Source organism: Bacillus rossius, chromosome 13, assembly GCF_032445375.1.
Source record: "Bacillus rossius redtenbacheri isolate Brsri chromosome 13, Brsri_v3, whole genome shotgun sequence".
Classification (NCBI taxonomy): Eukaryota; Metazoa; Arthropoda; class Insecta; order Phasmatodea; family Bacillidae; genus Bacillus; species Bacillus rossius.
Genome location: NC_086340.1, coordinates 47,564,733 through 47,592,456, shown reverse-complemented (window position 1 = coordinate 47,592,456; position 27,724 = coordinate 47,564,733). Strand labels below are relative to the sequence as shown.

The window sequence follows — 27,724 nt, the reverse complement described above, 5'->3', positions numbered from 1 at the left end:
TTTGTTTACAAATATTTGACACAGCATATCTAGTGAGTTATTCATAAAACAACCTTCATAACAAAAAACATGAACAATAATCACTGGTTTAAACATACAACAAGTATTCAAAGTTTTTACAGTACTGTCTCGCTAAACAGTAGGGATGTGCGAAAGTGACTTTATCCACACGAAATGAAAGTGAAAGAAAATTTATCAAGTTTCGCGAAAGTGAAACGAAAATGAATTTTTCTATGAGATAAATATATTCTTAACGAAAGTTAAGCGAAATTTTTTAATTAACAAAGAAAAAAAGTGCCCCAAAATTTGCTCTTCAGTAATAAATTCTATTACATAAATCATTTTTGTACCTTTTGATGTATATATAAATATTACTATTTAATATAGTCAACATCCGCCCTAGACCACACAACACAGCCCCATGTCACTCGTAAATTTCAAGAATCAATCCAGATCTTTCAGCGCACAGACAATTTCCTTTACAGTCGTAATGTCGCAGTCTATGATAATATATTTATCACGTGCATGGTACTGATGAAAAAACACGTGACTACTGAGGAACGGCCGTCATCTTGCACCACTGTCACACATGGCTAGCTCAGGAAGCTGTAAACCAGGCAAGGGACATGGTCAAAACAAAATATAACAAATGGTTGCTGCCAAGTGACTTGTTGACCTTTTTGTCTAATTGGCTGTATATTATGAGGATTTTATATGCCAGTCAGAGTATGTAAATTTTAAATAAAGCAGACGACAATGTTTTTGTTTGGCTGTGCGCGAATAAAAGTAGGTACGTTCTTTGTTTATGTGTATACGGTAAATACTAAATAGTGTACTAACAGTTTTGGAATGTATGTTTTACGAATATAGTACCCACACTACTGTTTGAAAGCAAATGAATCAGGTAATTTTTCAAATATTGCATGATTTTGTTTTGATACCTAGGCCTACTGTAATCACGGTTGAATTTTGTTTACTTTATCTGCCATGTTTGTTCAAATTATGATTTTACCGTATTATGTTTGTTCAAATTATGATTTTACCGTATTTTCATTAACGCGAGTTTTTTTCATCACCACGTAAATTAATCTTAATGGAAATCTTTTTTCTAATTAATGTCTTTATATGATTTGCATATGTTATTACATTATTAGTAATAACAAGCAAATCATATAAAGACATTACAGTAGAATCCCAGTGCTAAGTACTTACAGGTACCTCAAGTTTTTGTACTTAGTACTGAAACATGCATACATATCTTTACAAAGAGAAAAAAATATATAAATAAATAGCTACAGGAGAGCCGCAATGCCATATGTATTCGCAACTGCGACTTGCTTTTTTCCCCTTGTCTAGTTCTCTGAGTATATCCACTTTTTCCTTAAGCGTGAATTGCTTTCGTTTCTTTTTATCTCCAGGATCATTCATATTGTAGCACAAATATAATGCGGTGTCTAAATAACGTAACCTGAAAATAAACTCAACAATAACAATAAACAATCCCGGCACAGACATCAAACAGTATTTTTAGCGTAGCGTAACACTTTTGTCTAAATAATTAATACTTCTCTCAAACCTCCGTCTTTCGATGTATCGAATGGTGTTGTATTGCTCATGTCGCATACTACGTACGGTATAATCTATGGTTGTGCGCGCAACTGTTTGTTAACTTTGTTTTGAGAATTTAGAGGTTAGAAAATACGTTGCGGTGGTATTTGTGTATCTTTGTTCTACTACATTAATCATTTAGCTGGAAATTTATTTACCAGTTTAAGTAAATTTTGATGTAGTAATGCCACGCTACTAGTAGAATTTATACGTTATAGTGAAAATATGATACTTTAAACTGAAACCGTTTTGCATGGCAAAGATACGATTTTTGGCGGGCACTTAAAAAAAATTTGTTAAGTGAAATATACTTTATAATAAGGTACGTTATTGTACCGGTATTCTACTGTACATTTTTATTAAATTACGATTTCTTTTTCAACTAGAACAAACGAACTTCGGTAAGCTATTGAACTTTCGTTTGGCTCGAAATATTTCGCTAAAAACGAACTTCGACAGATGAAATTCTTACCGAAATCGAAAATGAAAGTAGCAAAATTTCGATTTCGGTATCGGTATACCGAACATTCGCACAACCCTACTAAACAGTAATGGAAAAATCAGGAGAAAGATTTATAACATAACATATGTATTTGTGATGTATCAAACTTGAAAACAAAATATTATTTGCATTTGTTTCAACTTAAGTAGAGTAGAGGAAAAATAAATAAATAAATGTCAACAACCATGAACTATAACACCACAAAACACACACAATCTATTGTGATGACCATTAAAAATAGTGGATGCCCAGTGTTGTTAAAAGTACTCGGAAAAAGTAATTGGGCTCAATTACAATTACTGTGGTGACAATGTAACTAATTACAAGCAAAAATTACTTTACATAGAAGTAATCAGTAAAATTACAATTACTTTCCGCTACCATTTTAAAATTGACTTACGATTAAATTTTTTTACACACTTACATTAATATACATACATATATGTTTTGTTAAAAAATTATTTCATGTAATAATTTAATTTATTATCTTTAATTAAATGAATAATATTTGAGGACAAACTTGCTTGAATAACATCAAAAGACTTCATACAAGTAGCTACCTGTAGTAAAAGTACTCGCCCGGAAAAATTTGTATTCCAAGGTGGAAAATTGTGCTCTTTAAGCAGTTTTATTATCTATAAATTGATTACACAGCACTTTCTTTGCCCCCGTTTGCCCCCACTTCAAGGTTTCAGAGGGGGGACAAAATACACTTCCCCCCCCCCCCACTTGATGCGCCCCTGACTGATTGCGATGCATTTGCGAGTAGTGGACACAACACAAGTAAACAAAGTGAAGACAAGAAGGCAAATATATCTAGAACCTGACAAGCCACTTCTGTGCTTTGTCATTTTTGATCATAGATGTTGTGCATACGATCGTAGCACTACAAACGTAAAATTATAAACTTTACTAAATACAAAAATGTATGTTCTTCTTGTTCTTAATTGTATTCATTATACGTTCGGAGAATAAAAGTAACGGCAAGTAAATATAAAGTATCGATTACCTTAATGTATCGATTACAATTAATGTTATGTATTCCGATTACAAGTACCAATTACATTTTTTAAATGTAAATCGTTACAAGTATAAATTACTTGAAAAGTAATCGTTACAAGTAATCCGATTACTTGTAATTCGTTACTTAACAACACTGTGAATGCCATTGTTTTAACGGCATATATGTCAATATTCACAATCGAAAAAAACACCATGCGACACTGTAGCAAGTAGCAACTTAATTGCTGTATGTATCTATGATGAAACAAATGTGGCTGTTAAAAAAAATGAAAACATGGTTTTGGCTATCAGATGAATTAAGCAAAAATTGTGTTTATATTATTGCTGAAATAAAATACAGTTTACCTGGCTGCAGTTAACAAGAAAAAAAGTGTGAATAACCAGTGTTTAAATATGTAAACACGAGCTCATTTAATCACTAATTTGGGAACATTGCAAGATTTCACAGTATTTTGCAGTTCACGAAAATTTTCTGACTCAACATTTAGAGTAGCAGGATCTGGAAAATAAGGTGAATAGGGACTGAAATGAAATAATAGTTAATTAGGTTAACTGCATAACTAAAAAAAAAAAATTCTTTCAAAATTTAACCATTTTTACAAAATTTTACATATAACGGTTGTAGCTGACCTAACCTAATCAAACTTTCATTTGGTATTATTTAGGAATTGGATGAAAGAAGATACTGAAGAGAGCGACTATGCATATTGCCCAAGTGATTTTTTCTGGCACCTCTATTTTTCTCATTTTGACATTTACCAGAGAATGAACCTCGTTGCATGAATCTGACCAACTGGAGCACAGGCAACAGGAAGCTACGCAAGCGGCACACCTTGGCAGATATCTCCGGCACGAACGTGTAGCCGTGCACTATGATGGGCTCCTCCGTGCGGCCGTTCCAGAAGTCCAGCTCCACGCAGCGACAGCCCGCCAGCAGACACTGTCGGTACATCTCCACGGCCGACTTGCCCGTGATCTGGTGGCCTGCGCAACACGACACGTCCCTCCCCACCGTCGCTGGCGTTCGCGACACGCCCGGCGTGTTCTCGCACATTAGGAACATTTCAACCATTTCAGATTTTAAATGTGAATCAGAATCAAGATTTATGAAGAAATATTGCAAGTGGTGAGTTCTCAATGGCATTCTCTCGCAAATGAGAACACGTGATTACTAGAGACCTGTAAAATTCGCGATTTCAAATCCCTAAAGGATAGACTCCATGATCCTCTACGCACTCGTGCAAATTACATCTCATCTGCTGATTGGTTACCGACTCGTAAAACCTGTTGTCTAGAATGATCGTGATTCGCTAATTCTTCTGTTAAAGATTTTTCATTGGCCTAGAGTCCTTCAGATAAACTGTGGCCCAATCACTGAAGCAAAATAATGTCAAAAGTACTTGGACTCTATCCTATCGCGAAATGAATCCGCGAATTTTTCAGGTCTCTAGTGATTACATTAAGTTTATATCAAATTAGAAACTTCGAACTTTTTTGTTGCTTTAGTTGAAGGCATAAACATCATTAGCATTAAATTTTACTAAATTTGATAAAATTACTGAACGATAAATACAGTTATTAGCACTGCCAATGACACTCGTGAATTTGCAAACATGCAGCTACCGTGACAACTTGAACAAAGCTACTACAATGTTATTGAAATTATTTAGTTTGCAAACAGTTGTGTGAAGAATTCAACATGATGCAAAGCTTTTGACTATTGGTTATGAACTGAACTGCATGTAATCAATCACTCAATGAACACTGACTGGATGAAGGAATAAGGATGACGTGTGCTACCTGTGAGATATGTGTTGTGCGAAGAATTAATGAAGTAGTGGGGGAGGGGCTGGTCCATGTCGTGTGACAGCTCTGACATGGACGGTGACATGACGGGATTGTCTTCGCTCATCAGGTAGTGCAGGAAGCCATCGAAGCTAAGCTGACCTGCGCCACACACGTCAACTTGTTAACAAGGTTCAGCCCAAAACATTCACTACAAACACAGCACAACATGACACAATGTTAACTACAACCAAAGGTAATCAGACGTGTGATAATCATCATGTAGCTGTAAAGAGTAGCTTAAACTTTAGGTTGGAAAAAGGTATAACAATACTTTAGTCAACCTTCAGCAAATGAGAAGTTAAGTAAAAAAAATTTGGTAAAATGTAAAAAATGTGAGCGAGTCTTAAGTAATCACCAGTGATGTGAAAACATCTCACCTCGGTAATGAACAAATTCATGTGTTCTCATGTTGCAAAGAAACTTATACGTTAATTCGAAACTCTGACACAAAATTTAATGTAGAATTCTTTAAAATAATGCCAGGCATGATAAATATACAAAAAGTGTTCATTTTAGGGAAAAACTGTAAAAACTTTTCCCCCTTTTTTTAAACCTAACTATAATTCTATTTAAAAATATGGTATAGTCAATTCCTCAAAATAAATTGTAGATATCACTACATTAATTAACACGAAAATACAAATTAATGTGTCCTTACGTTATAAATAACACGAGTCCCGGGCCTCCGACACAAAATTTAACGAAGAAATAATTAAAAATAATGATGAGTGTGGTAAATTAAGAAAACTGTGTTTTCAAGTCAATTTTTTACTCGCGAATCACAGGTTAATTTTTCGCACGTCTCTAGAATTAGATGACCACACGTTAAATTGACTTGTCAACGTTACTCAGAGAGCACACACATCCGCTATGGTGACAATCAATTAGAAGACAAATATCATAAAATGGCTCTGATAAAAATTTAAAAAAAAAATGAAAAAATACTAAACTTTGGCTTGGACTTGATTGTCAACATGGCATTTTTTTAAATCTTTTGAAAATGTATTAAACAGTTAATTCAATAACATAAACATCAGTCATTATGTACTTTGTTTTGTGCTGTCCACCATAAGTAGAAGCAGTGACGTCAGCAAAAGAAAAAAGAAGGAAAAAGCTGATCAAAACAAGTTTCAGTTTTTACTTTTTAGACTATTTAAATACAAATATGCATTCAATACACACAAAACTTTAAACAGAATACGTTGAAAAAAAATAGAAAAATTTCACAAAAGGTCTTAATTCCCCAAAACCTCTAGAGTTTAAAATATCTGCAACTAAAAAAAAAAGATTTCAGATATCGGGCAAAAATGTGCCAAAAAAATATTTCAAAATGCAACAGTAAAATTAAACCACAGCACGGATTTCCCTGAAACTTGGTGGGTGAACGTTTCATTAAATATGATTAATCAAACAGAAGACAAAAAGTTCATTTAAAAACTCATTCCCAAAGAAATGTTTTTTTCCCAGTGACGAGGTTTTGGACCGCATCAAACACTAACCCTGAAGCACCACGAGCACTCTCTACTGCTGAGCTTCACAGGCGGTTAGTAACTTGCAGGATATATGTATTGTTACGAATGTGAGCTAGGCCACGACACGTGCAGGTGCACAGCTGGCTGACATCATGCGGCCGCGCAACACGAGACGTGCCGCGCACACCTGGGTCGCCGCTTCCCCTCCCTCCGGCCCTCAGCTCCCCGCGCGGCGCAGTTAGTGTGACATCCGAAACCTGACTGCTGCGGAGTTACGCGAGCCGCCGACACGTGTTCCGAGAGATTTCTGCCGTCGGGTCGGCGCGGAACGACGCGACTGGCCCCGGCCGCGCTCGTGAAGTCGAGAAGGCGCCCGGGCTGGTATGTAAGACAAGGACGCCGGCCTCAGAGAGAGAAGAGAGTTTAGTCGGGAGTTCTCCCGCGGCGGAGTTTCCGGGCAATAAAGCAGCAAAGTCCCTGGACGAAGGTTCCAGGGCAGAGAGTTCAGTTCCAGGCGATAGTGTCACGGGCGCTGCGGAGTCCCGAGCGAGGCGTCGGGCGGATCCTCGGCGAAGGCAAGTGCGTCGGCGGCGGCGGAGACCCACGAGGGGTGCTGCGGCGAGAGTTGCGCCAGAGGTGCGGCCCAGCGAGGTGTGCGGTATGTGAAAACGAGTCACTGGGGAATAGACCTTTCTTTAAGTGTAGTTAATTATTAGGCATTTTAGAAGATTGTTAGTGATGTAAATATTGGAAATCAATAAAACTGCGTGGTAGTAAAATCTTTAATTGGGCTATCCTTTACGAACCCGCGATCGTAACAGTATTATAATAATGTAATGCTAGTTTTCTTAGGTATTTTAAAATTTGTTATTACTTTTTACTATCACTATTTTTAGTCTACAAAATATATTCCAGGGAAGTTTCACTATCTAGAAGATTCATTTGGAACACCAATACAATTGATGTCGCCCAATATGTACAAATGTGACTATAAACAGGTTTATATTGCTACACTTGAGACCACTATCTTTGCGTCATATTTCTGTTCATCAATTTCCATTACATTTTCAAGAAATTACTCCTACCAAATGCCTTACGAGAGATGAAATGTTAACAAATCAAATAAAATTTTATATTTTAATTTATTGCATATATTTATATATTAAATAATATATTAATTTAGTGTGATCAACAATGCAACTGTGCCTTGGACCAAAAATTGAATGATTGGTAAAAAATTACTTAGTTTCTTGAAGGACAAGTTTACAGTTATAAAAAGCTATGATTAAGGTTTCACTCCAATTTACACAACCATCATCAAGAATCTGTACGAATTATCATCCCTACCAGCCCGACCAATCAAACTATACATCCCACACTGCACAACGCCATGTGGCACGTAGCTACTTGGTTAGGACATGTCAACAGTGGGAGATCTGAGTGCAGGCTGCACAGCTAACTGCTTGCACTTTTTACAGCTTTCAACTAATATCTTCTTAAGTATGCATTTAAACTTGATATCTTTAATTTCTAACCAAAACATTTAAAAAAAGTTCCAAAAAAAATATTTAAAAAAAACTGCTTGCTTAAAATGTTTAGTTACTTAATCGATTTTGGTCCTCGAATCAATTCCTGGCAAGAGAAAGATTTTTTTTAAAAAAATCTGTCACAATAAGGAAGAATACCAGGGAAGTATAGCAGATGGACACGAGCTATGGATCTATTGCCACTGAGAATACACAGACTCTGCTCACTCAGGGAATAACACTTATTTCTTCATATCTGTAAACTTGTAGTGGAGTAGAATTATGCAATAAATTTTATTTGTAAAAATTTTTTTATTTATTTATTGAACCTGTCACTTTTCTAGTAATTTAAATTAAATATTTTTTTTACCTAAAATAATTCTTTTTATATTAATCAAGGATCAAACCAAGGATGGATATCGAATGAGTCTATTATTATTATTATTTTAACAAGCAATTTTTTTTTAATGAATTTTGGAATTTTTCCCGAATTTCTAGGTAAATAATTACTGGTATTCAATATGGCGACCGTCCGGGCAATAAATAATTATTGCACTCCGGCATGTAAAATTAAACTAATATAATGGCAGCATACACTGGCAAACGAAAAACAATAAGTCGGATACTAGATGATTGTCTCCAGCAGATGAAAACAAGATGGCTGCCGTGACGTCATGCTTGCTGACGTAATATCTGCCTTGGCATTAGTGGGCGGAGGTCAGTCTGCCGGTGGCTTCCGTGGAGGAAGGATCAGTCGCCATTTTTAATTGAATAACCACATCGGATTTGAACCGAGGACTCCATGATGCAAGTGAGTTTTTTATTAAAATTTTATTCCCATCAAAATCGGATAACAATTATGGATTTTCAAGATAGCGGCTGTAATGAAAATTGCAACTTGTCTAGAATCTAAGATGGTGGGTGTGATGTAAGCAAGGATTTTATATCATTTTAATTAATTTGTAATTATGATTTTTAAAGTTTTCTCTCGCCGGGAATCAAACCGATGACCGAAATCGATTAAGTAACTAAACATTGAAGTAAGCAATTTTTATATATTTTTTAAAATTTTTTTTAAAATGTTTTAGTTGAAAATTAAAGATATCAAATTTACGGTCAAAGTCATGACCTCTGAAGTGGCTTCCGAGGAAATACAACTGGAATTTTTTCCCTAAAACAGGCCACCAAGATGGCCACGGCGACATCAGAGCAGTCTTGACCCCAACCAGGAACCAGTAGCAGGACTGGCCAATATATACTACTGTTATCCTTAGCCAACAGACTAAACTATTTGACAGCTAAATAAATCAAAATGCAGATTTAATTACAATAACTAACACCTGAAAACATCACAATTTCAATGCAATCATTTCATTTCTGATACAGGAAAACTATTTTCTACTTTCAGTACAGCATTGATATAAATAAAGTAAAATACATAGTTAAATTCATATCTTTTATTGATTTAGTTTCTGCCTTGGGTCTCACTCTAATTAATCCTTTATTTTCTTCAGGAGAACATCATCATCACTTAATGTTCACTTATCATAAACCTAAAGAAACCTAAAGCATGTGTGTGAAAATATTTATTTGCATTAGTTGGCGAGCAAGTATAGACAGCATAACAGAAGAAATTATTAGGTCTAAATAAATGGGAAAGATGTAAATTGTTTCTAATTTTTTAATCTTCTTAACAATGTCCTTTATTATCAAGCTTATATATACAGCAATACCTAATAATTAATTACATAAATAATAAATTTGATTTTAAGTTCTTTAAATAATTTTTTTTAAATTTTAAATAAGTTAGTTATTACTATATATATATTCTGTTACTTTTCACCACATGGGGAGTCAAATCATCACTGCACTACACCTCAACTGCTGCGGCAACATCATTCAAAAAGGGTGTATGTACTTATTTTAAAAAAGTTTATTATAGTTCTTATGTTTTAGTATTATAAAAATGTGGAAATCAATTACAATTAGCACAAAGGAATATTGAGAGATAATAATAAATTATGAGAAAGAAGAGTAAAATTTGAACAGAAAAAAATAATGTTCTCATAATTCATATTTTACAGAAAGCACAAATATTTTATTCTACTTTGCCATCATAGCGATAATAAAAGTGTGAACCGTAGTCACCGGAATACACCAGCCAATGCATACAAGTGTACAGCTAATATAAATGTATACGAGAGGTTGCGTATGCTTTCAACTACCTTGCCAGTTATTAAAAAAATTAAATCCCAAAATGAACATAATAAAGCTATTACACAACGAACTGTACCTTTCTGAGCATTGTACTTGTTGGGTTCATACTGTTGAATGAGATCTTTTGCTCGAGTCGTATTAGCATACGGATATAAAATTTCATTTAGTCTTGGATCTCTCTGCGTTTTGTTGAGGAAGTCCACGAGCTGTGCGGCTGTCATTAGTCTACGTTTCGAGGTGCCACACCTGCAGAACACAAGGAAACACTTTCTCAGTGAAACTAACGAGACACTAGAATCCACGTGAGGAATTGTATCAAAAAAGCAAAGCTTACAATTCTTCGAAGACTTTCTCAACTTCAGTCCTTTGTGTGAGATTTTTGTAGAAATTGAAAAACTCTTCAAATTGGAACTTTGGTGGATTGAGTACTTCATTCTGAAATTAATAAACAAAAAATTAACAATTTTTATGTGGCTGCAGTTTCCAAAAAAACTACAATGCAATTATAATTAACTAGGCCTGAGTGAATATCAGGTTTTTTTTTATAGTTTGAATGAAATAAAAATACTAATACCAAATTATTCTCAAATACAAATGTTGAAATTAAATACTAAGAATGAGAATTTAAATTCCACTAAAAAATTTTTTTTCACTTTTAAGAAATACACAGTAAAAGAAAAAGTATGTTGTGTAGTGAATTGTAGTGTAGTGGCTTCTGGGATATTAAGACAAATAATACTTAAATGAAAGGTTGGTTAGGTTAGGTTAGCTACAATTATATATAAAATTTTGTAAACATATTAAAATTTTGAAAGAAAAAAAATATACATATATTTTTTAACTATGCAACAACCATTATTTTATTTTCTCCTGGTTATACACTTTAAATAGAAACATTAAGCTAAAAAAAAATCTTAAGTCCCAATTACCTTGCCCGACGGTAACCCAGAACTGTCCAATGCCTTTTCCACCCTTCTTCTGTCTTCTTTGTTTTGAGCAAACATCTTTGTAATACTGTAAAAACATTTTAAAAATATTAGAATTTTTCAAATACTGCACAATCTATCAAAGTTTTTTTAAACATTTAAAATTGACACTGATACCTGCAGAAATATAAAATAGTAATTTCATCACATCATGCAACTACATGGATTTTTATTTTAAGAGTTTGAGCACACCCAGGGTGACTACTCAAATCCTAAAACTATATTCCTGTCTACTCCAGAAATTAATTTTCAATTTTCCATAATGCTAACTCATTTTCTACCCAATTTCTAGTCATTCTTCGTAATATTACGTTGCACTTGAAGATATAAAAATATAAAATTACTATACCTGCACAAATGTGGAATACATTCTGCTTAAAACATGTTTCCTTGTAAAGTATGATTAGGTTTACATTCCTCCGTGTCGGGAGTCAAAGTCGGTGTCTACATATCAGTTGAAGGATTTGCAAACACTGGTTCATAAACTGATGAACGTGCTACATCTTGCTTCATCTTCCTAGAAAATTAAACCTTCAATGTCTTCATTAAGTTATTTTAAAAATTTGAATGTCCAGCTAACATGTATCTCTTTAAAAAAGAAAGACTTTGATCTGCTCAAAAGAAAACATACACAAAACATAAAATTCTGGTGAATCCGGTAAATGCTGTACAGTTTTGTGTGGCTTCTCACATCCTCCAACAGCCTGACAGCTCACTCAGTCACTCTACTGGGCTCGAGCCGGCCTCACAGCGAAGCCTCTCAAGGCCACGGTCACACTGAACACCCTGTTGGAACAGTCGCCAACACTTGCCCCACTGCAGTCACACACTCAGGCTTGCAGACGGCACATTACAGGACACTCTCCGCTGCTAGACTAGCTGCTAGCAGTTCTAATAGACATCACAGGCTTTCACGGCCTTCGTCTGCACCTTCTTGGCTTCTGGGTGTAGCCCGTGTCAGGTAGTTGTCTTGCGACATTTCTGCAGTCATTGCAGCCGCCACCATCAGGTAGACTTAAGCCAGACTTGGTGACTTAGTCTACCTGATGATGGCAGCTGCAATGACTGCAGAAACATCGCAAGACAACTACCTGACACGGGCTACACCCAGAAGCCAAGAAAATGACAACAGTACCACTAGTATTTAGTGACATTGATCTGAAACCGTAGACTAAGGCCAGTCAAGAACCTAACACAGCATGACTTCACAAATTAAAGGTTTTAATTCAGTGCCATTTTTTTTCCAACCATTCCGTGTAACCTATAACAAATATTCAAATTGCACACCAATTTTTAATTTAACATAAAGTATTCAACTTACTGTAATAATTAATCTGAATACCTTAGCCTTGAACGATGGCAAGGCAGTACTCACTTTTTGACTGGAATCTTGCCAGTCTTGTCGGTCGCCAGGCAGAGCTTGGTGTGCGCCTTGCAGAGCAGCATGCTGGCCGAGCAGTTCGACTGGGACAGGTTGTACGCCAGCTTCAGGATCTCCTCCGTCCACAGCTGCCGGCACACAACATCTGCACTCTCCCTGCACACTACTGCAGCACTCTCTCTGCACACAACTGCACACAACTGCACACAACTGCAAACACAATCATGTATGCTTGTTTGGAAATGGTCATACTTGATTCAATCAATAATTCTGAGCGCATACCACTGCTGATACCTGATGTAAACAGTCATGACACACAAAGTTAAGCAATATTATGTGCTCAAATTTAAAAAAAAAACTTTAAAGGTTATGCAGTTGTCCATAAAAATTATGTTTTTGCAATAAAATTCAGTACACTTAATGTTGAATAAGCCAAATTATGACACTGCTAAGCTTCAAATTAGCAAGTAAATGAATGGTCTGCAAGCCAAAGTTAAAGATAAAACTGTAACAAGAGATATATATGGGTATAGTATGGACGTCCGGGAGAGAAACCATATCCCTCCCCATAATAATTACCTGTTTAATTAAACCCCCCCTCAATAATTAACCCAGAAAAGGTATTTTATCGACCTATCAAATGCACAACTCATGGCGAAGTGACTACAATGCTGGAGGGGTTGCCGAGTTACTTTGGGAAGCAAAGTGACATCGTCTGCTGAGCTACTGATCTCGAGGCGCCTACGAGATCGCATGGCGAAACGACGGCAATCTTCATTAAAACATAACAATATTACATACTTTGAGTGAATTGTAAATGTTTTTAAGCTTTAATTGTTTTATACTTTTTAGTTACATACGTATAATACATAGTATTGTTTTATATGTACATAGCTTTCTATAAAACTTGTTTTTGACCCATTTTAAAGTTGATTACGGTTAATCCGGACTTTCAGTGATCCGGACAGGGTCCGGTCCCGACAAGTCTTTAGATGTTTTCTATGTCTCTTGCACAAAGCACAATGCCTTCAGGTGTTTTCTGAGTGATCTGGTTTATTTTACTTGCCGGCAGGCAGTGCCTGGTGCAGCTGTCTTTATAAACACAATAACTCCTCTACTACGCCAGCTCCTGTTCGTCGGACGCGACCCTCCTCTTGCCATCCCGGCCTACGTGGCTTCCTGCTTTCCGCGGCAGCTTCCCGGCACCACATGGACCACTCCCAGGCTACACGAGTCCACCGGCAACCAAGCATGGGCGACGACTGGGGAGACAGCGACACTCGATGCAACTCGTGATGCGGAGCGCGAGGGAGAGCTACTGCCAGTCACAGTACGGTCACTTCAGTAAAAAGTAGAAGAATTAGGCTAGCGTGACTTTTTGGACAGACACTGGACTGAGATTCTGTATGACCATAGTCTTGTGTACGCATTCTTCTCAACCCTGTATCCGCCAGTCTTATTTTATTAAATTATTTAGTTTTACTTTTGAATGGTCCCATCAAGATAAGTAAAATTAGTTTGAAATTTCATTTTAAATTTTAATCAGGAATTTACCATACAATTATTTTTAGCAGGTATTTTTCACAATTGATTTTTCTCAAATGTGCAATTATTCTATCGTGCTTGTTACAGTTTAGGAAACCAGGATCGCAACAAGTTACACTTTGTGTGAATGAAGTACTTGCCTGGAATCAGTTCAAGGGAGTTACGTTTGTGTGTTCCCCGGTTCTCTCCAGAGTGGTGTGGTGTTGGCCAATCCTTATGGTTCATGAGAAACCCAGAACTGGCTTTGAAGATCATTTCTAATTCTTAATAAGCAATATTTCAAGTATTCCTACATTAACACTAGTAATTACTAATGAAAATATATAGTTTGTTCACGCACTAGGGAGGTGAAAAACATCCTCATCACTCGTAAATCACGACTGATATTAAAAATAGACAATAATGGTTGCTGTGTCACCATTTAAAATAACGTAGTTGCCGAACTGACTCGGCAAAGGAGGCATGTGACACTGCAGACTCCGCCTCCCGGCTATGCAGAGTATTCTTGTGATATACTTACTTTTCAGTAAGGCAGGATGTCAGCTGATTATATGGTTCACGGTCATAGTGCCCCAGTTTTTCATACTTCTTAATTTTTTTTTTTTTTAATATTTGTTGTAAATAATTTTGACATTTAATGATTTTATTTAGAAAAACCATTTAACTATAATTTTTCTGGTTTTCACATTTTTTGCTAGGCTAGAATTTGTTTAAATGCATTTTTCAATCCTTTATTTACTTTCAATAATGTTTTCATACCTATAATTTACTTTTCAATTTATTCAGAAGCTATAATTATGTTTCCAGAACATTGTACATCGTGTTGGTGACACGAAGGCGCCAGGTTTACGGACATTGTTCCAGCTGCGGAGACATGCTGGCATGTTCTGCGTGCATCTCTTATGATGGGAAAATCAAAAGATGTTCGCTCCCACAGGAAACGGTAGTATTAAAACGTTTTGTACACCAGCCAATCAGAACAAAACTGTGATTTTTCATTTTTTATTTCTTGCCGAAAAGCCTCGATGATAGGGCAAGGAAATTTGTACACCACAGTGTCCTAGTCTGTGATTGGTCAGTGAGGTCATGCATCTGCCTCTTCCCTGCGTGGTGGGGCCTCGTCTTCAATCATTGCTCGAGTGCAGTGCCACTCCGCAGCTCGTCAGAAACCAGGTTGCGAGATTAGAGGCAAACAGTTTCACGTCTGAATGCCAAGGCCATGCTGCTGCCAAGTTTTCACACGTTTTTATTCTGCAAGTTCTGGACGTTTTAATTGTAAACTAGGTCCCAGACTTGCGGTGGAGGCCCATACTGTCGGTTGGTTCACCGGGACGTAGTTCACCTAGACAACGAAGTTGCCGAGGACGTTATTCCGTGATGGCACAGTACTGTGAGTAGCGATTGTGTTTTTCCTTCAGATATATTGTGTAAAGAACATGTAAATTTTTCATTGTCAGAAGAATAAATGTCTAAATTAATTTTGAACTCTTATTTGGATTCAACTAGTAACAGACTTTCAATAACTGAATAATCAAAAACAGAACTTAATACCCAAATACCTTCAGCTTCTGAGGACATATTTTTTCAAGTGTTTATGAATGTAGTCTTAGCTGAGAAGGATTGTGATGTGTTACAACTGCCTCTATTATAAAATATATCATTAATATCTCTCTTGGATAGCATTATCCACAAAAACTATCACATTATCATGATCTAGTTTTAAATACACATAAAGCGTACTGATAAACTTTACAACTATTGTGGCCCCACAAAAAAAGATAGTTTATCAGCTGTTGTTGACAATTAAATGGTACACAGTGGCACACCAACAGCATATATGCCAGCCATTACTAGTTACTACAGATAAAATAATTAAAATAAAATTAGCAAATTACCTGTGCAATTTCCTTTTTCTTACAACAGAAATTTACAAATGCCAGGTTCACAAAATCTGAGCCATAGCATATTGTGACAGTCTTTTCTTCTAATGTGTCTTGAGAACAACCCATCGATACAATCTGCTTCAGTTTCTGATCTTTTGGAATTTTTGCAAACCTTCCAGTCCGACTGTCCCTGATCGTAGCTATGTCCAAGATTTCCATTTCCTAGAATAAAAAATTTCATCAGAAGAAAAAATATTGGGCACTAAATCTCACTCTTTTTCTGGTAAGATATGTAAAGTAAACAACTATCCAAAAGCAAGTTATACGAAAAACTGGGTTGTAAATCATTATATTTTCTTCCAGTACTTCTCTTAAACAATTTATAAACGTATAGAGAAAAAACCAAACAAGTTTTGTAAGTGGAGAGTAATGTCTATTATAGTTCTGCATCAGAAACAAACTAAAAATCATTATAGGACTAGAGTAATTTTGCAAGTTACGAGAACTATGTTATCTTTAAAAAAAGCAATGTAATGTTAAACACAGCCTAACACACACATTTGTTTTCAAAGTGACTTTGAATAACTTTGCACTGTTCGCATAAGATATGCTGATATTTTGTCCCCAAAGAAATGCCCACATAAAAGCATTAGTACAGATTGATTCTTCATGGGCCACAGACACAAACACTTATGTATACTACACACAGCATAGTAAAGAGTTCACACAGCATTTACAATGCATGAAGTTTATTCTACAACTCAGAACAAACGGTCAGATATCTCACATCAACAAGGCCATCCTGATTCCACAACCGGCCGGTCTAACCCGGGGATTCTTCGCAAGTGAGAGACGTGGCAGACGGCGCCACAAGCATGTGTTTTCTCAGGGTTCTCCCAGTTCCCCCACCATTCGTTCGTCAATGCTCCAATACAATTTCCCCCTCCTCATGACCACTAGGACCTCAATGTCATTCCACGAATGATACTCAAAGCCTTTCTTAAAAATATTTCATTGTGGATTGTAAGATTTCTGGGCAGGCAGAGTCATTGAACACATCTCATATTCTGTGTTTGTTAGCAATTACTAACCTATCAGCAACAGAAGTAGTAAAAAACCAGACGCCATGATGCATTTTAAAACCTTCACTAATAAACAGTGCAATCAGAAGACACCGTAAATGAACTTAGTCTGGACGAGTGCAAAAAAATCATAAACTAAGCTTTCCATCACTCTCAAGAAACACTTCTCCCAAGTGACATCAAGCGCGTCACCTTGTTCTGGTCGACCCAGTGCAGGTAGAAGCCGTGAGCGTCGACTCTCAGCGTCACCAAAGTTCCCACGCCGGAATCCTGCAAGTAAACAATGTGCAGTTTGATTTTTACAGAACAATCCAGATACAGAATAAATACATTCATTTACTTCCCGAATTCAACTTAACACAGAACATTCTTGTAAGAACTGCTACAGTCAAACATTTCTACAGAACATGTTTCCATCACTGTACAAAGTATTACTTATAAATAAATTTTCAAAATGTTAAGTGCTTTTTAAAGTATTTGTGTGTGTGTATATATATATATATATGTACAGTTACAGCTTACCAGATATTAAGACATAAATACACAACTAGCAAAGCTAAGTATTAGAGTTCACGAGACAGAGGAAACAGAATCAAAGAAAAAATATGGTTCTTGCTTGGTGATGTTTTAACATTATTACAGAATCTGATCCAGAAGTGAATGCTGCTGACAAATTAGACACAGAGAGTGAAGATAGCTATTTATATATTGATCCAATGAGAAAATGTTAAATTAAAGTATAAAATTCTTAGGTTAATATTTCATTATTTATTTTATTATTTATTTTTTTAGGTTAATATTTTAAAAACATTCAGTAATTTAAAAAAGTTGTTTTAAGTATGTACATTTAAACCACAAATATATGATAGGATTAGCACATAGTTTTATAATGTTTTTCAGGATAATTATGTTATTTATATTTCCATTTCATTGAAATATTTGTGAGTATTCATCTATTTTTACACAATGTCCCATTACTTAATGTCAAGCCGAGAACAAATTAAAGGCCAATTTATCACTTTATGAATCAAAAAACTGAAATTCAAAGTGTCCAAGTGTTTACAGACATTTTCACAAATTTTTAATCCCCACCCCAAACCAAATTATTAGATACTGTTACTAAAAACTTAGCAAGTTATTTACTTTAATTAGTCTTCTTTTCAAATAAATTGCTAAAGCAGTATCATAATACTTGAAATTGCAAGACTGAGTCCTAATTCCCCTTAAAGAAATGGAACAACCCTAAAAAATTAATACGTAAATAAACCCTAAAAAATTAATATGTAAATGAAAACATAAATAAATATGTACAGGCTGGCATTTATTGAAAGTATTTTGCATTTAGGTTTCATTTCTCATGCTATACAAAAATTATAATCTTAAAATCAAACAGACCAGTTGTAAAATTTCACAATGTAAAACTTGTCTTGTGAAAATCTGGTTGTCGAAAACAATTCTGTAAAGTAAAAGGTCAAAGTAAAAGGTCACACCAGAAAGTAGTTTTCTTTATTTCAAGATAACCTTGTTAAAACTAAAGACCCTAACACTTATTTATAATGCCCGGATAATTGAATAAAACATTAACTATGAATTGTTTTAAGTTTGATAATGAGACACACCTGTAACTAGGAAGATTTTAGTTCTTAACTATTAATAAATAAATAAAATCAATGCTTTTCAGAATTATAAATCATAAGTATGACATTTCTCAAACAGTACCAACTAATGACAATTATTCTAAACAGAGAAGACGACTCAATGTGCATGTTCATTCAGGTAAGTAATTTGTACCAACATGGGCTTGGATTTGAATAACAACATTTTCTTCACTAGATTATATACTTAAATAAATATACAAAACATATGGTTACAAATACTAACGTACATCTAGGGGAGTGTGATAAGATGCAGCTAAGCAGACATCTTCATTTAAAGAGTAACACAGTTAAAACAACTTCTAATTTACACCACCCTTGTACTCCAGTACAGACTCAAAGCCAGCACATAAATGTTATCAATGGAGTCACCCCTTCAAAACACTAACATACTTGTGAGCCGACTTCAAACAATGCTGACTGCTGAGGGGCATAAACAGTCGGACACTATCCAAGACTTCAAAGACAGCAAACACTGGATCTCACTTGACTCAATCCAAGCAATAGACTCGTTTGTTTACAACTGGCCGGCGAAACGACCCGGCCGCGGCAGTTTCGAAAATAATGCAGTCGCCGTGAGCCGAGACTGCTCGCACATCTTGGCACAGAAACACACTCCTGCTTGTTTTCACTCCTCTCGACCACTCACGTGACACCGGCATGCGAGAACCACATTCTCTACTCGACAGAAACTATGGACTACTGCCCTTCACTCCGAAGGACAACTGAACACTGACAAGACTGTGACAGTACGTTTAGTTGATCATTTACTTGCAATACATCCATAAGTTATATCAATTATTTTATTCTTGCTCAAACAAACATTCTTAAATAAGATCCAATCGAACATACAGCAAAACAAAATTCAATAAAAAATCATTTTTATTGTAGAAAAATGACAACTCACCCAAAATAATTTAACTAATAAAAGAAAAAAATATTTATAAATGTCCTGAATTATTATCATTAGAGTTACTTTTGACAAACCAAGCAGAAACCACTGCCGGTAAAACCTTGGCCGTGCTTCACCATAATGCTAGCATCTTGGATGGTTGTCACGTGAGAGAGAGTTGTGAAGGTTCGGCGTTAGCTTCCAGCATAATGATGTTTGTAAACACATATTTTATAAAACTATTAGATAGATAGTTCAAGCCGATGTTTTTTAGACAAGATTTTTTTAAGTGTATTTTTTTATCATTAGTAAACCTAAATAGCTGTTGCTACAAAAATTTTATTTTTATTTTTGTGCAGTAGAAATTTCAGTTAATACAAAGATAAAATTAGTGGTTTTGTGTTTTATTTTTAATTTTGTAATAGTCTAGATAGACGGTGTGTTATAAACAGGTTTAAGAGGAAGATCATTGGTCACTGTTTGCCGGCTGCATGGTGGCAAGCGAGGAGTGATGTGGCAGACGGTGGAGGAGTGAGTGACTGCTGTTCAACTAAAATATATTGTAAAAAGAAGAGGCACTGCCACACAATAATATCATTTCTTTACTTCCACTCTTTTTGCGACTTAATATTTAAATAATGTTTGCAGGCTTTCACGGGCATTGTCTGAAGTAGCTTGGCTTCTAGGTTGTAGCCGCATCCTTGAATAATTCACCAATTATTATGATTCACCTATTATATGAATTATTCGCCAAGGATGTAGCTACAACCCAGAAGCCAAGACTTATTTTATTTTGAGTGGCATCAGCACTAGAGATTTTTGTTTTACATAGTTGCAGCCACTGCTGGCAGGCGGGTGGCGGCTGGTGAACAGCGAGCAGCCGTTGCCAACTTAACTTATGTTGCAGAGGGTCACGACTGCCACAAATGTCATAATATTATCCCTGGTGTGTGTACCTTGACATCGTAAGTTAGAGGCACATCAACAAGCCCAGCTGTTAATGCTCTCCGGCTCTGCAGTATTATTCAAACACTCGCATCTCGCTGTAAATAAACACCACGTCTCCACAGCCAGCTGTATGCACCCCCCCCCCCCCCCTGCTGTTGCCCCGTGCCCTCCGTCCTGTAGAGCTGGCCACGAACTCCTTGCACCGCACTACGAACACTTGCGGAATACAGACCCAATTCCACACAGTTCCAGCAGGGAAATGAGAACCGCCAGCACCAGCCATGCGACTGCCGGAACACAAACGCTCCGCCGGGGCTGGATCACCGCAGATACACCTTCACTGTTCTGTCAGATACATTCAAAGAATAATCCTGTTGCTTCTTCTTCAAATAATTGCATCATTTTTTAAAAGAAAGTTCTGAGCGGTGTATCTTGCATGGTTGGATGTTGAGGGGAGCTACATTTAATTAAAGCCTTCTATAAAAACAACAAACATACAGCAAGACCAGAGTTAAAGTTCAAACAGTCAGGACAGACAGACGGAGGGACGGTGGTTAAGACTTCTCTGGGAACATGAGGTCAAAGATTGTCTCACGTGGCGGTGAGACTATATGTCTAGCAGTAAGGTATGTGCATGTCGATACATGCTTAGAGTGGTAGAGAAAACTTAAAACTCGTTAATGCTGTCAACTTCTGTCTTCTTGTCTTCCATAAATGAACCTCTTGGAAATCAAATAGCTGCCATAGTTCAGAAATTGACTAAACAACCGGGTACCATGAAAAATATACTTTCTTTAGCTCTTTACACAGCATGTACCTACATCAGGTTTGCAGCAATTATCAATACCATCCGCCTGGAGATAGTCCTATTATCGCTTTTGTAGTAACTTCTATGAAAGACTACCACGATGCAACATGTATGCCGACTATGTAATGGACAGGACCTTTTATAAACTCTAAGATGGTGTTGTGAATGTGGGAAACAGGTCCAGAAAGGAGAGCCCAATTTTAATTAATTGCAGTTTTATTTATTAGCAAATATTTAAACTGTTATTTAAATTACAACAATTTAGATGTCTGTCCAAAAATTTATCACCCTTTCATAAGTCAGCTATTTACGCTCCCCACCGGAGCTCGGCTCAACGGTGGCTGGTCTCTCACCTCACAGCTCGGTCCCAACACCCTGCCTCGCACTATTCACTCGTCCACCACCTACTGACTGATCTTCACCCATGAAGCCCATCGCTCGACTCACCAAGGAGTCGTGAACCTCTTCACTTCACTCAGTACCGCTCCAGCAATTCCAGTACCGCCACTAGTCTCTCTCTCTCGCCGGTGTGCCATAGCCTCTCACAAACCACACGTCAGCATCGCCTTATGTGTCTGCTGCTGTTACCTCTGGGAACCCTACAGTGTGTTGCATCATCAAATACCCAGACTTAACACTCGAAGCTGCAAGAACAATGGCATCCTAATTACTCCACTTCGCACGACGGGGCTCTAGTGACCAGTAAACTCCTCCAGGCAAGACAGAGAGGCATCTGGACTCCGCGGGAGCTCGCTAATTGGAGCTCTATGTACTGGTATGGAAAAAGGAGGGACAGGCAATAACTTGGTTACTTTAAAACATAAAACAAATATAGTCACTTACGTTTTGTTCTATAATAAATCTCAAGTTCATCTCATTCCTCATAATGTGAATTTTTTCCAACTTGCATGGCCACGTGAGCTCCAGAGTGTCTGGCGTAAGGCTAGGCTCACGCCCCCCGCGCAGGTTCACCTGTCTGCGTAAGGCACAACTGGCATAGATGTTTCTCTACGGCACTTCCAGCGGTGACATCTTCATTTTACGGCAAAATATTTTTAAAAAGGCTCTCTGTGATCTTAGCAGTTATATATTACCTTAATCATTTATAATACTACTTTCAAATTATGTTGTATTCAATGTTTTTATTTTTATGTTATTTTGTGCAGGTGTAATTATTATTCATTTCTTTATTTGAATGTGTTGCTAAATATTTTAAGACTGTTAGGTATTGAAACATTCTAGTTCTATGAATCTCAGACAGCTCCTTTTTATCTATAGTCAAGTCTTTCAGGATTAGCAACCATCCAATAGTCACACAAAAAATGTAATTCTGTTTTTGAATGCTAAAATGCATTTTATAATGATTTAGCAAATTAGTGTCAGTGTGAATTTCGGTGATATTACACAAATATTTGAACATTACAATAGTCCATGGTGAAGGTAGGATACCTATATTCTTTTCAGGTGAACCTTGGTAATGTGTACAAAAGCTTTGCTATAGATTTACAAAGATGACAAAAAAATTAGGCATTTGAGTTTTATTTCAGTATTTTTAAGTTATTTTACATCATCTATGGTGGGATTTTTCCTTGGATTCTAGGTTTTTATCATTTGATTAGTCTTCTAAGACTTGGTTTAATCATATTTGATCCTGTATGACTGATCCTGCGGTACATGATGCTTTAAATTGGTATGTCGAAATATCCTGCACATAACCAAAAAATTATAAAACAAAAATGTTAGGAAGTAAAAAAAAAAATTCAATGTTTGGATTTTTATTTTATCTGATAACACAATCATAATTACATCACATTTTTGTTCAATTCACAATCTTTCGATGTAATAAATTAAAACAGCAAGCATCATGTACCAAAGGATCAATATATTCAGGATCATGCCTTTAGGACCCAGGGATGGACATGAAAACACAATTTGAAACTTTTACCATCCTGTATTTTTCCACAACGGCTAGGTTTTTCTATTATGACTGTATTCTAACTGCAAATACTCAGTCTTTCCACCACAATTGGCTGATTTAAACCATGGTTTAAATGAAGTGATTTTTTTTTTTTCAAAAACTAAATGTTTTTTTTTAAATGTATTTTTAAAAAGAATATCTTAATAAATTTTAATGAAAGGTCTAATTCCACCCCAATAACAATAGTTTGCTCATTAATGTTTCTAGTGATTTATGTGAATACTAACTTATATACTAAACAAGATCTTTCATTTAAATTATCTGAATAAGTTGTAAATTATACCCAGCTAAACACTCTTCTAAAATTAAATTAATTAGTCAATTATAGTCAAAAGTGTAAAAATGAGGAAATAAATAATTTTGTTATTTAAAAATAAGCTACCCTAATCTGTGGGAAACACTCATTCTATGTAGAATTCTCCTCCTGTGGGGAAATACCCTTTCTGTGGTTAGGTCCCAGTCAGATGTGCGGATTTGCTGTACTTCAGTTCTTTGATGTTACAACTCTCCTGGTTCAACATGAGTGGCAGAAAGTGTATGTTGTGCGGTTTTCATTTTAACATGCTGAGAACCAAAATAACTACTATAATAAAAAAAAACCTGGTTTTAACAATTTTTTTTTTAAATTTTCCAACCCTGTTTTTCACACAGAATTTTCCACGAAGGCTATATTTTCCGAAGAGATTAGCTTTTTACATGTCTGGGTGATAATGAATAAAATGAGAGGGTTTGGTAAGGTTATATCAGCTACATTTCTAATACTATCAAATATTAGTTATATTATTAAAATTCCTGCAAAAGTGTTTATTTTTATCTCCACTAGAAAAAACTATCTAGTAAACTCCTAAGTTGAGAAGCTCCATGAAAGGAAAGAAAATACCCCACAACTCCCTTGAGTATTATCGCCATCACTATTCTCACAGTTTTAGAATAAGTGGGAATCGGAAACTGCTCCTTTGTGGTATATTGACTGATTTTTTATACAGACTGATTGTTACAGAACATCAGTAATACTCAAAACATAAAACTTTTAAGGCCCCCCCCCCCCCCCTCCCACTTATTTTCCTGTCCTTTGCAGTTAACTTAAGATTTTCTGTGCAGATTTTGCTTGCGGCCCTCATAAATTACAATTCTGGGTCAACTGAAGCATGCCACTGGCAACATAACAGAGCTTTGGCTAGGAGGCACGCAACACAAATAATTCATTTTCCAAGCCGCTTACTTAACACTGTTTGCTCGCAAGTGCCTGTACACACACAGTACCTATCCTAGACTACCCTGATGCACCGAAGTCCGCCTACATGACAATAGTGAATATCACTCTGTATTATATCATCAAACACAGAGGTATAAGGGTACCTTCAAAAACCAGGTCTGTAAAAATTCTTATATCATTGCCTTGAACAAGCTATTTTGTTACATGATGAGCCATAGTTTATGCTGTGATGTAAGCTATGTTATGAAAACAGGAGAGTAATACTAATAGGAGGAATATGTTAAAGAAAAACAACACATGCAACATTTATTGTATGATCCAACCACAAAACATACATAAACAATTTTCTTACTTCAAAATAACTTTTCTCGACAAGACAAAAACTTGTGTTTTACAAATTCCCGTAACAGCCTAGTTACCGTTACGTGATGAATTGGCTGCAAGTAACTTCGAAGCACACAAGTTCGAAATCTTCCATGATAAATTTTTACAATCCAGCAATAAAAGCAGGTAACATGCATCTCATACGGTATACACACATAATAGACATTCATTCACAGTTTACAATACTAAGAACGATGTGGAATGTGGGCAGGTAAAGAGGTACTGCAATGTAATTCTACCTCACCTCGTCCCATTTGACGAATTTCTCTCCATCCTGCAGAGACTGCGGTACGTCCACTGGTTTCCACAAAACAGCAGAAGTACTTCTTAGGTCCGACATTCTTCGACAAGAACACACCAGATTATGCCAATTAACTAAGCCATAACGATGAGAAATCTCCTGCTAATACTATCCGCAAAGTTCTATTCATTTTTATCAAATAGAAAGGTTATCTAGGGAGCGATTCGTACTTGTTGTTTTCCTGGACATAAGCCTAGATCAAGGTTGTCTTCCAACGCTTATAAATCACCTACGCACAATCATTATTTTAACGCACTAACCTCCAATCACCTGCAGTTCTAGAACACATACTCCTTGCTGCTAAAAATACATAATACTAAACAGGTATTAAATTTTGACACCTCTTGTGAAAATATTTTGCAATACGCGACCCGTTCAGCCAATCACCGATTTTGTCAGGAGGTAAATGCTGGATAGGTCGAAATCCACCAATAAGGATTCGTCACGATTAAACATTTATCAAAGGTTTCCGAAAAAATATATATAAACTTAAACTATCACAAGTCCTATTATCGGTAGCAAAAAATAAATATAAAAATTTTTATTTTAAAGGAAGAACTATTTTGAATCTAAGTGTTGGCTAAAATGATTATCAAATTTTGTTGACATTAAATCCATTGCCAATCGGTTGCCAAAATACTGCTCATGAGCAGAGCTGTTTATTCATTGATTTCGTCCAGATGGCTAACCCGTGTCTGGCGCGTCTTGTCACCTATATAATCATTTTTTGTGATCATCGAGGACGTACTAAGCATGTTGGTGCGCTGAATTAAATTTGTTCAATTTTGAATACTGCTCTATTTATATTCTATATGTAGTATTTATGTCATAACAATTGTATCGATGGTTGTATCAAGACCACCAGAAAGCGTCAAAACTAGTTTCCAGCCTCGCATAGGGTACCGTTTATTTGTTTCCGGGATACAGTAGGGACACGTTCTGGAATACGACCTCCGAGATAGGATATAGTTGTGTCCCAACAAAGCAGTGCTTATTCGTTCCCTTAACCAAATTTTTGGAATACCACTCGAAAAGTTAAAAAAAATTTCATATGTACTGGTATTCAGTCAAAAATGTTCACTATCTTTCGCAAATTAAAATTACTAGACTTAAATTTTATCTTCTCTTAATGACAATAGCAATAACTTAACGATTGACATTGACATCGTACGGTGGAAGGCCACCCCAAAGCCCGACCTGCAACCGCCAGTACTCGGCTCCGCTAACGGAAAGCACCCCTAGCCATGGCCCACCTGAGTCAAGTGAGTGGACCGCAGCCCAAGGTAGAGAATAGCGAACCATTTTAATTACACATGCAACACACTCCCGTGCCTACAAAATTCCCCACACAATAATTAATTAATCAGAAACAAACAAAAGCCCCTAACTAATAGAGTGCGACGTAGGAGTGCCCGGGTCACTCACACGTATTAAGTAAACAATACGTGTGTGAGTGCCCCCTTGCGGCCTTCAGCCTAATTTAAATACAGCAACTAATTAACATCAGTGTGCAACCCAGTGCTTACATTATTGATTAGCCCCAGAGTGGTTGACAAGAGACAGACAGTCTCTGGTGTGACGTTACAAATTCAAACTTTATTACGTGAAACACTAAATTGCAATTATTTAAGAGAGTATTTTGTCAGAACTTGTCATTAGTAATAATATTAGGAATTTTAAGCGGCCTTCAGCCTTTTGTAAACATAGTAATTTCCGAATAACGGAACTTGGGAAACTTTGGCGCGAGAGAACGGCCAAGCCCTTCCCTCGCGCCAGGGTCACACGCCAGTTGAGAGCAGCTCGCAGGCCGGGGCGGACGTGCGTTCCACAGGGAGTCATCACCCTTTGTTCACCGACCGAGTACTACTGGTAAATATAGTAATTTATAAACTCAACCTTTTCTCTTACTTATTAAACTCCCCGTGTGTCCCCGGTCCTTTTCCGGTGTAGGCACTAACCCAGCCGCTCATTAATAAAGCTCCCTGCACCAGTTGCTACGCGGGGCAGTTCAGCATACGGCACGGGCCGTCTCCCGCCACCGCAGAACTTTAACTAAAAGCCGTGTGCACCGGCACCGGCCACAACGACACTTCGATTGTGAACCTAATTTAGCCTATGGACCGCGGCCCACGCAAGTGGCCCGGCCCACAACGTAGAGACGATTTACGGGATTGGCCGACAAACAATCAAGCTTCCCCCCCCCCTACCCACCCACGACTAACGTGAGGGCTTAATAAGTAAACACACGTAGAGGCACGCAGGTGTCCCCCTTAGATAACGTGTCGAGTGTAATCGTGTACGTAAGAGCACCACAGTGTGCAGTTTTTTCAAGTGTAATCGTGTAATAGCGTAACCAAAACTTTTACGTGATCCGACGCCTCACTGGCAGTCATGTACCGCCGAGTAGATCTCGCGCCCAATGTAATGAACCAGTGTAAAACGTTGACGCCGTCCCCGCTACCTCTGACT

At 36.7% G+C, this 27,724-nt stretch overlaps 1 protein-coding gene across 1 annotated transcript in view; it reads right to left on the bottom strand.

The window, feature by feature from the left end:
• The window catches only part of LOC134538538 (1-phosphatidylinositol 4,5-bisphosphate phosphodiesterase classes I and II), a 106,093-nt gene extending 80,321 nt beyond the window's left edge, over window positions 1-25,772 (bottom strand). The window contains exons 1-9 of the mRNA XM_063379946.1: window positions 25,199-25,772; window positions 17,266-17,343; window positions 16,004-16,213; window positions 12,558-12,691; window positions 11,126-11,210; window positions 10,531-10,631; window positions 10,273-10,442; window positions 4,934-5,080; window positions 3,966-4,117 (exon numbers count right to left, since the gene is read on the bottom strand). Of these exons, the coding sequence (XP_063236016.1) occupies window positions 3,966-4,117; window positions 4,934-5,080; window positions 10,273-10,442; window positions 10,531-10,631; window positions 11,126-11,210; window positions 12,558-12,691; window positions 16,004-16,213; window positions 17,266-17,343; window positions 25,199-25,294 (1,173 nt within the window). The 5' untranslated portion in view covers window positions 25,295-25,772. The remainder of the gene's footprint in view (window positions 1-3,965; window positions 4,118-4,933; window positions 5,081-10,272; window positions 10,443-10,530; window positions 10,632-11,125; window positions 11,211-12,557; window positions 12,692-16,003; window positions 16,214-17,265; window positions 17,344-25,198) is intronic.
• Between the last annotated feature and the right edge of the window lie 1,952 nt (window positions 25,773-27,724).